This window comes from Perca fluviatilis, chromosome 1 (assembly GCF_010015445.1).
Source record: "Perca fluviatilis chromosome 1, GENO_Pfluv_1.0, whole genome shotgun sequence".
Taxonomy (NCBI): Eukaryota; Metazoa; Chordata; class Actinopteri; order Perciformes; family Percidae; genus Perca; species Perca fluviatilis.
Window position 1 is genome coordinate 7,408,714 of NC_053112.1, and position 15,422 is coordinate 7,424,135.

At 39.2% G+C, this 15,422-nt stretch overlaps 1 protein-coding gene across 1 annotated transcript in view; it reads left to right on the forward strand.

Annotated features, from left to right (window-relative positions):
* The window catches only part of LOC120568176 (protocadherin Fat 4), a 47,160-nt gene that overhangs the window by 18,615 nt on the left and 13,123 nt on the right, over positions 1 to 15,422 (forward strand). Inside the window, exons 13-22 of the mRNA XM_039815515.1 lie at positions 2,288 to 2,443; positions 3,160 to 3,340; positions 4,533 to 4,666; positions 5,087 to 6,037; positions 7,519 to 7,644; positions 10,020 to 10,271; positions 10,358 to 10,456; positions 11,613 to 11,785; positions 11,952 to 12,103; positions 13,328 to 13,635. Coding sequence (XP_039671449.1) covers positions 2,288 to 2,443; positions 3,160 to 3,340; positions 4,533 to 4,666; positions 5,087 to 6,037; positions 7,519 to 7,644; positions 10,020 to 10,271; positions 10,358 to 10,456; positions 11,613 to 11,785; positions 11,952 to 12,103; positions 13,328 to 13,635 — 2,532 coding nt within the window. The remainder of the gene's footprint in view (positions 1 to 2,287; positions 2,444 to 3,159; positions 3,341 to 4,532; positions 4,667 to 5,086; positions 6,038 to 7,518; positions 7,645 to 10,019; positions 10,272 to 10,357; positions 10,457 to 11,612; positions 11,786 to 11,951; positions 12,104 to 13,327; positions 13,636 to 15,422) is intronic.

The following is a 15,422-nucleotide window of genomic DNA, read 5'->3' on the forward strand; positions in this document are numbered from 1 at the left end:
CATGCTTACCAATCACTTCACCTAGTCCTAGGACATAGTCATTAGTCATAGCCCAGGTTACTTATGATCTCTATAATAACCTTACCCTCCATAATGTTCCTACAGTAGCCTACAGTCTTATACTAGTCTCCAAAATACTGTAATACTTTTATAGTATGTCCCAAAATACTAAACCTATAGTAGCCTATTTCTATAAGATAACTATAATATTGTTCCAAAATTGGCCTATTATGCAATTCCTGTAATTCTTTTTCGTGATGGTTTGTACAGGCTAGGCTACAATGAACAATGAATGAATGAAAGTTTATTCGGTTACTGAACATAGAACATAATATATGTACAGCAAATTCATTAGAAATAAGGGTGGTAACCGAAAAGGTATAGGCTGAAGCCGTGGCTTATTACGCCTACCCTGTCATTTTAAAATTTGTTCTAACCATTTGTTTTTTAAACATATTCTCTCCTCTTAGGTTATATTTTTGTTCCCGTTTTTCAAACAAACATAATATGTTTTCAGGCAACATTTTCATATAGACTTTAAACATAAAGACCGCAGTATTCAGACTGACAAGATCTGAAAGTTTTATTGCTTTAAATTTGCAAAATATTGAGTTTGTCGATTCATTATACGGTGAATGATTGGCTATCCTTATGGCTTTTTTTTGTAAAATAAAAATAGGTTTTATGTTTGTGGTGTAGGCGTGCCCCCATATTTCAACACAAATAAGAAAAGTATGGAACAATAAGAGAAAAATACAGAATATACAGAGATGGCTTGTTTAAAAAATACTTGGTTTTATGTAATATAGCTATTGTTTTGGACATTTTTGATTGAACATGAGCGATGTGGGGTTTCCAGGATAATTTGTGGTCCAATATTATTCCAAGAAATTTATTTTCATTCACCCTTTCTAGTTCCACCTCATCAATCTTTAAGCTCATGGTAGTTTTAATTTGTCGATTACTAAATATAATATATTTGGTTTTACTTAGATTAAAGGATAGTTTATTTTGATCAAACCATCGCTTGAATTCTGGATAGTTTTCTGGTCACATCGGCAATTAGTTGATGAAGATTTTCCGCAGATACATACAATGTTGTGTCATCTGCGAATAAAACACATTTTAACAAATCGGATACCTTACAGATATCGTTAATATATAAAATAAACAACTTTGGACCAATCAAGGACCCCTGGGGCACCCCACAAGTTACTTTACACATTTCTGAATGCTGATCTTTTAAATGTACATACTGGTATCTGTTATCAAGATAACTTTCTAACCATGAGTAAGCACGGCCTCTAAAGCCATACTGCTCTAGTTTGTTCATTAACAACTTATGATCTATGGTATCGAAGGCTTTTTTTAGATCAACAAAAACACCCAAAGTAAAATACTTTTTATCTAATGCAGATGCTATATAATCAACTAATTTGATAACTGCCATGGAAGTCGATCGGCCACTCCTAAATCCGTATTGATCGTCACTTAATATCTTGAATTTTTCTATGAAGCTATCAAGCCTCTTCAGAAAAAGTTTTTCCAGTATTTTAGAAAATTGGGATAATAATGAAATTGGTCTATAATTAGAATATAAATAACTATCACCACTCTTATAACAAGTCACGTTTAACAACTAAACACGAACAATATACAGGTTACTACAGGATCCTCCAACTTAAATTAAAGGCTTTTTAAGACATTTTTACCATTTCAAATGAAATTCAATGCCAACTTCGTACCCATTCCGACAGAAGTATGAGGGGAATTTAAATTATCATATTTCATATTTCATATTTAATACAATTTATTAAATTTTTATAATAAAATAAAATATATTACACTGCATAATGAGCACTTTTACTTTTGGTACTTTAGGTATATTTTGATAATACTTGTGTGCTATTACTTAAAGAAGATGTTGAATGCAGGACTTGTAACTGACAAGTAATTTGTAACTCTAAAAAACTGTTTTTTCAACTTTTACTGCAATACATGATCTGAGTAAGTCTTCCACCTCTGTAAATCACCAACAACAGTTGTGCATGAACACCTGCAGCAGTGTTTAACACTGACAACACACAGCTAGTTAGTCGATACATTTACTGAAGGTTTTGGTCTTTTGATGGGATGTTTTGATCAGAAAATAAATATTGAATATCACCAGACATGTCCTGTTATCTTGCTACAACTATTGTTTAAACTGTGGGGAAACAGACAGTGTTGTATCTGGACCTGTATGCATTGTAACCTTAACCTTTGCTGTTCTTTTGTTGATTAAAAGATCAAAGCAACTGAGACGGATCCACCCAAAAATTTTGCAGAGGTGCAAGTCAGTGTAACTCTTCTGGATGAGAATGACAACACCCCCGTGTTCACCAGTGCGAAGTACGAGGGAAAAGTGTTTGCAAATCAAACAGTGGGAATGTCTCTGGTCCAGGTGAGTGATTAAAACCGTTCTGTTAAATATTTCTCAAGCATGTTCTGAATCTGATTTAAATCATGTAATCCATGTTGTCACCACATTTTTACAAGGTCCATATTTCCCCCCCAAGTGTTAAGCATGAGGCCAGTTACTTTGTCAATCCCTTAAATAACAGCAGCAACATATTTTGTTTTTTATACATCTTAAGTTCTCCTAACTTATTTTTTACATAACTGACATGTGTCTCATGTTTGTCAAATGCGCAACTTAAAGGGGACCCTCTTTGAGTTGTAAATTATACTCTGTTAGAAATAGATTTACGTGAACAGAGAGTCACATTTCTAAATTCACATTACTCTTAGAAATTGGTTCAGCTTTTTTTATTTTGATAAAAAAAAACTTGTTTAGATTACAAAGGTGTCATCACTTGCAGCAGAAATGAAATGTGGAGTTCTTCAAGGTTCAATTTCAGGTCCCTTTCTTTTTCTTTGCAAAACATTAGGTGGGGTTACATCTTCCCTCCAATGCTATGCTGATGACACCCTTCTTTAACTAACCCTGAACCCTCTTTTCTACAACTTAACAAACTTAATGAGTCATGTCTTGTCTATACTGGACTATCATTATAGTTATACGATTATTTTAGTTTTTACTGTTGTCATTCTTTGGTTTTTATTGTCATATTAATTTATTTAATGTTAAGATGGTGATGTGTGTAATTGAACTCAAAGGTTAAGGCAGAAGATCCAGATGCTGATAAGAACGGGCAGATCAAATACTCTATTGAGTTTGGCAACAATGACGGATACTTCTCAATCGAAGAAAACAGTGGAGACATCACGCTGGCTAAAATCATTCCCCTGGTGGAGAACAAGATATTGGCATTCCCTCTCTACATAACAGCCAGAGATGGTAGATCTGAGTATCCAGTACTTCTTTAATTTTGTCAGAAATTCAAGAATCACTTGTTCTGATTGTGATGATTCAGCCTATTATAGCAAAAGAGCTAATCAGCACTAAATCACATACACACACTTTGTAATCAATTTGGGGATATTTTCGTTAGACTGCTCTCTGTGGGCTGAAACTGTCAACTACTGCACCTCGGTCAGTCACGCCAAGCTTTGGCAGTATCAAATACTTTGTGATCATAAAATTCTGATCACACCCTTACGCAGATTGGTGTTCACGGACACAAACCTTTATTTGCTCCAACTCTCTACCGCACTTAGTTGAATCTTTCAAAAAAGGCTCTTTACATTTACATTTCTCAGTCTTGGACATTATGTTGTACTTCCCATTAACTCAGGCTTTACTTAAAACCCAGGGTTAACAAGTCGAGAACCCTCACTGCAAGTGATTTGTTGAGATTCAATTGAATGACAAGTATAAGTTCTTTGCAGAGCACAGTTTCATGGAGCAGAAATTCAATGCTATACAGAATGATAAAACACATGCCTATAATATTAAAGCTAAGAGAACTCTAAAGGCCTCAGTATGCTTCAGGGGAAGTGGTTCTCGTATAATTGAACAGCGCCTGAAAAAACTCTTTTCCAGTGATTGAATGGGGGAAGAGCTGTATCCGACAAAATAGACAATCCAACAATTACACCAATTTACAGAGTGATTGTTCAGGTGTGTGAAGGTGTGCTAAAATGAAATATTTTTCACACTATTACTACTCTTTGTTATTATCAACCAAATGCAGTTCTTGGAGGGAAATCTCATGGCAATGGGATGCAGCCATAGAATAGAAAGCCTTTATTGTCATTGTACAGAATACAATTAATTTATGAGCCCTACTCCTGATCAGTGCAAAAGAAAACACAAATATCACAAAGAAAAATTTCACAAAGACAAAAGAACTTCAAACATTTTAAAAGAAATCCAATTTTGCACTGGAATAAGATAATTTGGAGCGTAAACAGTATACACATTTTGACTTTAGACGCGGTTGGACGAGACGTACAAACTAGTTAGTTTGAAGCCTGCTGAGGCCTTGGTACAGTACATAATTGTGATGAAGTAGGGAATGTCAACTTACTTTGTCAACAGACTTATCACACGTATGTCATTATGATATTCTTCTCCACCTCTCCTCTAGGGGGAACCATATCCCGAGTCTCCTCAGCACTTGTTACCATTAGTGCTCCTAGTGACTCTAAACCTCAGTTTTTACAAAAAGTTTACCGTGGCACCGTGGAAGAAGAGCAGGAAACAGGAGTTGTCATTCTTAGGGTAAGTTCTTACTTAAGTTGTTCATATCAAAATGTCTGAGATGTTTTTATTAACCACCTATTTATCTAGCATCCAAAGTCAATTTGTATTAGGTAAAAGGAGAGTTCTCCACGCTTCTGCAGACCACAACAATCTGGTGCAACCAAGGCAGTACACAACAGTATAAAATAACAAACAATTACCAATGCAACACAGATGTCTTCTTACTTGATGGTTTTATTTGTTAAGGTGCTTAAGAAACCTTAAAAAAATACCTTAAGAAATAAAACCATCAAGTAAGAAGACATCTGTGTTGCACCGGCAATTTTTTGTTATTTCAATTTGTATTAGGTACTCACTGTTGTTCAGAAAATGGGATAATCAACTTCTGATTCTCCATAAATTCACAGTTCATGGTCCTTCTCCTCTTTATTTGTTCAGGTGGCCTTCATGGCGATAGCTACTGAGATTCCTGTGACTCTCCAAGTTGATACAGAAGTCGACAAGTTTGCCATCTCCTCCAGTGGTGAATTCACCACTAAAGTGAAGCTGGACTACGATGAGGCTCCACACAACTACTCTGTGGCGATCTCCATCTCTGACGGAGTCAACAGTGACAGTGCGGTTGTGGAGGTTCAAGTCACCGACGTCAATGACAACAGTCCTGTTTTTACCTCTGATTCTGTCCCAAAATCAGTCCCAGAGGACGCAGAGGTAGGATCCAATGTGACTGTTGTTCCCGCTACAGACAAAGACAGCAGCTTCAACAAGGAGATCAGATACTCTCTGAGAGGAGGAGAGGGGAAGTTCTCTGTCGATCCTGTGTCTGGGATGGTGAGTGTGACTGGAGCACTTGATAGGGAGACTAAGGCAGAGTACAGCCTGCTGATGGTGGCTGAAGATCAGGGTCGTCCAGCCAGGTCGGCCACAGCCTCCCTGCTGATCCGAGTGTCGGACATCAACGATAACGTCCCCAAGTTCTCAAATGCTGAGTATCAGGGTGAAGTATTGGAGACGGCGCCAATTGGTACAAGCTTGCTCACATTATCAGCTGTAGACCTCGATGAAGCAGCAAATGGGAGCGTTACTTACAGTATTTTGAGCCAGAGTCCCTCATCAGAAGCTCCTGTTTTTGAGTTGGACTCTTCCAGCGGGACCCTGCAGCTGGCCCAGCCTCTGGACTACAGCAAGGTGAAGGTGTACAGCCTCGTGGTTCAGGCCTCCGATGGAGGGACTCCCTCTCTGGTTGGGAATGGCTCTGTGGTGGTGAAGGTGAAGGACGTGAACAACAACCCGCCTGTATTCAGTAAGGAGAGCTACGACGTGGCCGTCTCTGAGAACCTGGCCAGCGGCGCGTCCATCCTGACCCTGGAGGTCACTGACCGGGACGAGGTGAGTAAAACTGTTAAAAAAACTGTTTGGTTCTTAGCTCCATTAAATCAGACTCTGTGTGCAGTTCCTACATGTACTTTGAAATGCATACTGTGTTAACAATCAGGACATCTTGCTACCAGTTTGCTACCACAGTGATTTTCTAACCGTAGCAGCTGAGTCAGCACTTGAATTAACTAAAAAACACCTGCTGTATAATGTTCTGAATTATTTTGTATTAATAGAAAACATAAAATAACATACTACATATTTTGGCATTATCTAAATCCTGTCTGTTAATGAATTTTAAGTGAGTCGGAATCATTACAGGTGTCATGTTACGTTTAGAGGGGAATGCCAGTTTACATTACATTACATTACATGTCATTTAGCTGACGCTTTTATCCAAAGTGACTAGCAATTAAGTTTAGCTGCGATCAGCAGATCTATAGACCAAATCAACATGACGTCGCGTTAACACAAAAATCACTTCCGGGAAGACAAATGGCCGTTGAATTGAATTGCGGAGATATGTTAAATCTGCCAACTTGTTTATATCAGTTGTCATTTTCAGCCGTAGCTGTAATATTTAAAGTTACATATATAGTTAAGCACGGAGGTCCGACCTCTCTATCGTCTCTGCGTGTTTATTTTCTGTCCTGTGTTGCTTTGCTAGCGTCTTTGATGAACTTAATCTAGCGTTAGGAACAGCAACATGCCTCGCCGGTCGGACTGACTGCTAGATTGGGTCATTGTCTTTAGTCTGTGGCCCAACAGTTAAAGTAGCTCACCAAGCTAACAATAGTTAGCATCAAACTTGCATTTTAAATGAATAAGATGAGAGTATATACAGTTGTGCCTTGCCACCATTTGCTTAGCAACTCCACAGCGTATCACAGTACAATTAATGTCCTATTTTTACTGGACTAGAACAACATGTTGACCTTTAATATGAGGAATTTACCTCTCTTGTCCCTGTACTGCACATTCAGAAGAGATCTAAAGTACTGTACGTGTTTAATCAATTAAACCAAATCCCATCATTATTCAAATTCAACTACAATGTAATATGTATTATTTTCTTTGCAGCCTCCTTAACTGTCGACCCCTGTCTAACTGTAGATACTAAAAATGAGTTCATTTGTAATAAAAGCCATTCCAAAAATGAATAAACCAACACTAGTTTAAATGATATTCTCTTGACTGCACAATAAAAAACAGGATTTATAAAAATCCAGTAATATTTTTATCAGTTTGTTTACATCACGGATTTGGCAGATTTATATTGAAATAAAACAACAGATGAGATGAACTACTCCTTTTTACAGTTTGGACCTTGGCCCCGCTGCTTTACACTCTTAGTGATGTATTAATCTGTCTCAGTCATTTCTCGGATCACACAGTATGTCACATCCGAGAAGTTCTTCCTTTTACAGCGCTGATGATTAAATCTGACCATGAAGATAGCGGAGGTATTAATAACACATTATCTTCTACTGCAGGGTGGATTCTCCCGTGGTTACTTCCTTTATACCAACGATACCTTTGACATCAACAAACTAGGAGTGGTCTCACTGAGGAAGGACGTCACCTTGGACAGAGAGACAAAGGACAGATACATGTTCCAGGTACAACACGCTGACATTTTCTATGTCCTGGTCTATTCCTGTTTCAAGAAATACGTTAAATGCGTCCAGTCCTCTCAGAGAAACACACAGCAGTTTATTTGTTGCATATTTTGACGGTGATGGCCTTTACAATAATAGTTTATTCAGTGTGCCGATGTGCTGCAATAGCAGCAATTGGCAAAATGGCTATTATCCGTCATACTTATTAATAATTGTGTGAATGCTGATTAAGCTTTTTTCTCTCTTTTTTTTACATTGACAACGGAGCAATCTTCAAATCCTCTTCACGCTTTTTCCACTTTGAAATTCTTCTCCTCCTGCATACTTTCACCTATAAACGTCATTTAACTTTAGGCCGTTAACTAAACCCTCCAGCTATGACGGTGTGATACAGCTTTTTGATATCTTTTACAGTTTTTGTGTTATAACTGTTTAAGTTTAGTGCTTCTTTCGGGCTCTTTCTGCGTTTATAATGTGTGTGTATTGTGTGACTATGCTATGACTGTTTGTCAACCCTTATTTGGTGGATCAGTGGTTAGCACTGTTCCAACTAGCACCAGCAAGTAGGCACTGCAGACTCTCAACCTTGGTTCTATCCCCAGTATGGGCTGGTCCTTATTGTGTGGAGTTTGCATGTTATCCAGACTTTCTTTGACATATTATACTATCACTTTTTTATCACTTTTTTTGATATACTATACTATGACTTTTTATTGACTTTTTCAACATACTATACTATGACTTTTTTATGACTTTTCAATATACTATACTATGACTTTTTATTGACTTTTTCAACATACTATACTATGACTTTTTATTGACTTTTTCAACATATTATACTATGACTTTTTTATGACTTTTCAATATACTATACTATGACTTTTTATGACTTTTCAATATACTATACTATGACTTTTTATTGACTTTTTCAACATACTATAATATGACTTTTTATTGACTTTTTCAACATACTATACTATGACTTTTTTATGACTTTTCAATATACTATACTATGACTTTTTTATGACTTTTCGACATACTATACAATGATTTTTTAATGACTTTTTTCGACATACTATACTATGACTTTTTATTGACTTTTTTTACATACTATACTATGACTTTTTATTGACTTTTTTTGACATACTATAGACTTTTTATTGACTTTTTTGACATACTGTACTATGACTTTTTAATGGCTTTTTCATGACTTATTTCGACATACTATATTATAACTTTTTATTGACTTTTTTTACATACTATACTATGACTTTTTATTGACTTTTTTTGACATACTATAGACTTTTTATTGACTTTTTTGACATACTGTACTATGACTTTTTATTGACTTTTTTCGACATACTATACTATGACTTTTTTATGACTTATTTCGACATACTATATTCTAACTTTTTATTGACTTTTTCAACTTTTTTTTTTTTTTTTTTTTTTTATGCTATCCTGAAATCAGGCACTGCAGACTCTGACCCTTGGATCCATTCCCAGTCAGGGCTTGAATTTTCATGTTCTTCCAGACTTTCTTTGACATACTATACTATGACTTTTTTTCGACAAACTATACACTGAATTTTTCCAACATACTATAGTATGATTTTTTATGACTTTTTTCACCACTACTGTACTTTGACTTTTTTCGACATACCATATTTTGACTTTTTCATGACTTTTTTCGACATACCATACATTCACTTTTTTTGACAATGACTTTTTAAACTTACTACACGACTTCTTAACTACTTTTTCAACAAAATATACTTTGACTTTTTTTAACATTTTGTTCGGCATACATGTGTTTTTTATCACTTTTTTCTACTACTCAGTTTCATGGGGGCTCAGCGGTTAGAAAGGTTGCAAATAGCACCAACAAGGCAAGTAGCCACTGTAGACCCCTGGGTCCATTCCCAGTCAGGGCTTGGCCTTTTTTTGTTGAATGTGCATGTTCTTACAGACTTTCTTTGACATACTATACTATGACTTTTTATCACTTTATTTGACATACTATAGTATGACTTTTTTGGATAAACTATACTGTTTTTTCACTGTTTTTTGACATAATATACTATGACTTTTTGACGTACTATACTATGGCATTTAATTTAATTTAATTAAAACCCTTTCCACTTTTCCAACTATTCTCACTACATCAACTTCTTCTTACGCAATTATCCCAGCAATCCAGTTTAGCTTTAGCAATTCAGCTTTTCAGCTTTCACAAGCATTTTCTGCAGCTGTAAAAAAGGTTTTGGACAGCTAAAGACCCTGTGCAGGAGCTGAGTTTTCATTTTTATGAAACAAAAATAACTATACGAAGATCACAGCTGCGTTCATGATATTCTTTGTGTGTGTGTGTTCAGGTGGTGGCGGTGGATCAGCCCATTGACGGTCTGCGAGCCACAGCTCAGCTCAGCATCACCGTCCTGGACTACAACGACAACGCCCCACAGTTCCCGATGATCCCGGACCCGCTACAGATCCCTGAGGGCGTGTACTCGGAGGACAGTCCAGGAGAAGTTTTCACCATCGTGCCCACAGACGCAGACCTCGGGCCCAACGGAGAGGTCACCCTCTCCCTCCTCTCCCCCCAGCCTCTCTTCAGATTCACAGAGGTGGGGCCAAAAGAGAGCACGGTGGAAACCTGAAATGTGAATAAACTGTATTTGCTCGGGCTGTGAGATGATATGTTGCGTTGCAGGATGGGAAGTTGCTGGCTGTCGGCAAACTGGATCGGGAGAGCAGGGAAACGTATGAGCTGCTTGTGAAGGCCTCGGATAAAGGCAGCCCCCCGAGAGAGGTAAGAGACACCTGCAGAGAAGATGGAGAGGGACCCTGAAATACACCGCAGTCAAATATGTTGACATTTTCACTTAATTATGCGTAGTTAATATTGTTTCTATTTCTTGGACTGTTTCAGGAAGGTCACAGGTAAGTGACAATACAATATTTTATTAAAGGTGCTCTAAGCGATGTTGGGTGACGGCATTCAAAGTATTTTCAGACAAAACGAGGCTAGCTCGCCCCTCCCTCCTCCTCATCCCCTGCCTTCCGTGCTTCCGTGCACTAACCCCCCCAACCCCCACCCCCAAATCCTTCTTGTCAGTTATTGGCTGGAACACTGTTTGTTATGTTTGGTGGTGCAGGTTGGCGCAGTTTGTTTTTGTTGGCGTTTGTGGAGCCTGGGCTGTCTACAGAGACCGCGTTTTTTACGGTGTGTTCAGGGGACAGGCAGCTAGAGGATAGTGAGGAGATGTTTTTTACAGTGTGTTCAGGGGACAGGCAGCTAGCAGATAGTGAGGAGATGTTTTTTACAGTGTGTTCAGGGGACAGGCAGCTAGCAGATAGTGAGGAGATGTTTTTTACAGTGTGTTCAGGGGACAGGCAGCTAGCAGATAGTGAGGAGATGTTTTTTACAGTGTGTTCAGGAGACAGGCAGCTAGCAGATAGTGAGGAGATGTTTTTTACAGTGTGTTCAGGGGACAGACAACTAGCAGATAGTCAGGAGACTTTTGGTGTATGGGACAAAAAATGTTGTAGCCTAAAAAACGCGTGACATCGCTTAGAGCACCTTTAATGACTACACCTAATTTGGTTTAGCAAATTAATTTTTTTCTTTTCAGACAACTCTGTTAGTAAAATTAAAGTGTGACACCAGATATAAAACAAAAGCCAGAGCCTATATTGTATTTAATCGCTGTGAGCTTTAAATTCACCACTTCTAAGCAGAAGGCAGCACTCTGACATGCAAAAAACAAAACAAATAAATGACTGCTCGACTTGAAGAATCTTAGTCGACTGAGACCTGATCATTTGAATATTTGACTTTCAGGGGGCAAGAGATAGTAGGGTTTAAGTTCATGTGAGGCAACAACAAGGTTAACCAACATCATAAAGAAGAGCATAAATAGTAATTCAAATTGTAATTAATTATCCAAAACACTCCCGTGCACTAGAACATCACCAGCATCAGAGTGAGCCTCATCGACGTCAACGACAACAGACCTGAGTTCGGCTCCAGCAGCTACGTCAGCAGCATCCTTCTGAAGGACGCCGCGGAGGGGAAGCTGCTGCTGACGCTGTCCGCCAGCGACCGAGACGCCGGGAACAACTCGCTCATCACCTACAGGTCGGCAGCCGACTGCTGTTACACTTACACCAAACGTAGACTCGCATTGCCAGGCATTGTATTTTTTGGAGGATGTTTTATGTTCCAGTTGGTTGTGCAGTTTCCCGCTAAATCATGGGTATAATCTCCTTTTTAAAGATGTTTATTGTGTTCTCTGCTGCTGTAGTTTCTCTGCAGGAAGTTCTCCATATTTGGCCTTAAACAGCGAGAGCGGAGACGTGACGTTGACCTCTGGCCTCGCTGATGTCACAGAGGACACCACCGTGGTGCTGACGGCCATGGCCAAAGACCACGGCCAGCCTCCTCTCAACTCCACAGGTCGGTCCGACAGATACTTTTCTCAGCGGAGACCTATTATGCTTTTCGGTATTTTCCGTCATATCTATAACGTCACGAGGTCGAATGTTCATGTTAAAAATGACCGAGGCTTTAAAAAATTAGGTAAACGTATTTAAAAGAAATCCCTGTGAGCAAAAACCTCAGATTTCCCACTGTTCTGAACGCTCCGGTTCTTTCTACTCTCTGCTCCATATCATGTGATAGCGAGCCGGGTTTCTACGTATGGGCATCAGCTGTAGACAGGCACGCAGCTGCAGTGTCTATGTTACACACCCTGTCACATGTACTGTAGCTACATGCTAACGCCAGGGAAAGCTGTAATCTTGGCTGCCAATGTTGTTAATTTCTCTTCGATTTCGGGGTCACATTCCTGCTGGAACATGTTGAGTAATACATTTGGTTTAGAAGCCTTTATTGGTGATTTTACACGGTATAAAGTCCTGCCATATACTCCAAAATCAGCGACGAAAGAGCACAAATGCATGGACCCGGAAACGCTGACCAATCAAAGCAGACTGGGCCTTTTTCGGGAGGGGTGAATACAGGTGCAGCAGCCATGGGCACCATGAGATAAATCAAGTGTTTTTTGAACATTAAAGCATGTAAACATGTTCTAGAAACACACAATACAACAGGGCTGTCAAACTCAACTTCCCAGAGGGCCACACTGGAAAATAAGAATCACATCAAGGGCCAGGCATGTTTAGTTTATTGATAGGCTTTTATTTAATCGATGTGTCATATAGTCTTCTCACTTACAGTTTGGTCGACATAAAGTCCTAAAGAAGTCAGCAGAAAGTTCTTCAGCCGTCATAGAAAAGAAGCGCCTAAAAACGTTGGAAAAAATTTAAACAAATTCAGCAAAACTGACAAAAATGTTGGAAAAAGTGGCAAAAACGTCAGAAAAAATTAAAACAAATTCAGCAAAAGTGACAAAAATGTTGGAAAAAGTGGCAAAAACGTCAGAAAAAATTTAAACAAATTCAGCAAAAGTGACAAAAATGTTGGAAAAAGTGACAAAAACTAGATGAGCCAAAATGTAGAACCTAAATTGATATGCGGGCCTCGAGTTTGACACATGTGCAATACAAGAATGAACCTGAAAATGGTCAAAGTCCAAGTAAAAGTACTCCATTACAAGTGCATTCAAAATGTTATATTTGATATTATGTGTGTGTGTGTGTGTGTGTGTGTGTGTTGCAGTTCGGGTCGTGGTGAATCTGCGGGTGGTCAGCCTGGTGGAGGGCGTGGCCTTCCAGAGCTCCTCCTACAACTTCAGCGTCCCCGAGAACCAGCCGGAGGGGGCGGCGGTGGGGGCCGTCTGGGCCTCCGCAGGAAGTGACATTTACAACGTCACCTACACACTAACTACACACACCGACCTGTTCTCCGTCGACGCCAGCGGAGCCGTCCGGACCAGAGCACAGCTGGACAAAGAAGAGCAGGAGTGGTACATCCTGGACGTGGAGGCTGTGGACACGAGGATCCCCCCTACGTCAGCCACCGCAATGGTACGACCTGGTTTGGAACTTGTGTTTATCCAACAGACATGTTCACGAGCTGAACATTTCAGGTGTTTAATTATTATTCAAGAAACAGTAACCACTGGGGCTGCACGATATATGTATGTGTATATATATATATATATATATATATATATATATATATATATAAATATACAGATATTAAAGTGTACTCAGTTCTGCTGCTTTCAGGATTCTGCTAAAATGCTAAACATTGCCTATGTATTTAAAATTATTTTAAATAATTTCCCAAAAAATTTTAAAGATTATTTTTGGGGCTTTTTCTGCCTTTATTCGATAGGACAGTTAGGTGAGAGGGGGGGGGGAAACATGCAGGAAATCATCACAGGTCAGACTCGAACCCTGGACCTCTGCGTCAAGACATAAACCTCTCAGCATATGCGCGCCTGCTCTACCCACTGAGCCAACCCAGCCGCCAACATTCTTCCATTCAACAAATTGAACATTGAATTTAATATTAAACGCATCACTAAAAAAAGTGACAGTTACATGTAAGGTGCTGTTTTCGCAATGTGTATATTGCGCCAGTTGATATCGCGATGACGATAAAAAAATATATATATATATATACAGTATATATATTATTGTGCAGCCCCAGTAACCGCTATATACTTCTTCGTTGCCTGGGCAGAAAGTCTCCAGACTCCCTGAAAAGTTGCTGAGTTGTTAGGAGAAACTTTCTAAACTGTGTTAAACACTGAATTGAGATTTACTTTCATTGAAGAGTCCCTGCAGGTTCCTTTTTCTACTTTGGCTCTCTTTCTGGAACATTTGTCGTAGGCCGGCTGCACACCGCCTGCGTGGCGTGAGCGTGGCGTTTCTGTTGCGTGTCCAGGGGCGTCGGACTGGGGGGGGAAAAGGGGACTGAGTACCCAGGGCCCTTATGTGAGGAGGGCCCAAACAGATGCTAGAATGAATAGCTGTGGATGCGGGGAGGGGCCCATAGAAAAGGCCTTTCTACAGGGCCCAGAATGTTGTGCTACGCCCCTGCTCCAGAGGCATCGTTAATGTTAGTAACACCTCTTGGTTGTAAATAAATTGTCTGAATGAATTGTCATTCTATCCATCCAACCTTAATAAGTTCCCTCTGGTGTTTTTCCATACCTCACTCTGACCAATAGTGGTTGTTTCCTGTTCAATTGCGTGTCAGTTGCGTGTCAGTTGCGTGTCAGTTGCGTGTCAGTTGCGTGTCAGTTGTGTGTCAGTTGCGCGTGTCAGTTGCGTGTCAGTTGCGTGTCGTGTCAGTTTTCTGTCTTTGCACACCAGAAACGTGTCTGACACGGCGCTGCTGCTGCTGCTGCTGCTGCTAGCCTCGTCTGTACACATGTACGTTTCCCATAAACATAAACATAAATATATTCTGATTAGTATTGACGGCAAAATAGGCTCCAGAATATTTCCTTCTGTATTGACAAAATCAATAATTATTATTATTTATTTTTTTAAATGACATTTATACATCTGCTTTTATGTCAAATCCTCGAGACTTTCAAACATCAACATGTCATTTATTAATATGTATTTGTGTCTAAATGACATATAAACATCTTTTCATATTCTATTTTGCCTGGAAACGCTTCCAACACGCTTGCCTGTCGCGTGAAAAATAGGCGTCGGTTCTATTTCTAGCACGCACGCATTTTCGGCGCCTGAGACGTGCATGTCACGCAGGCGGTGTGTAAGCTCTAACCTGTTACCATGGGAACCGAAATATAAAGGGACACGCCACGCAGCCAGCGTGCAGGAGGCCTTAC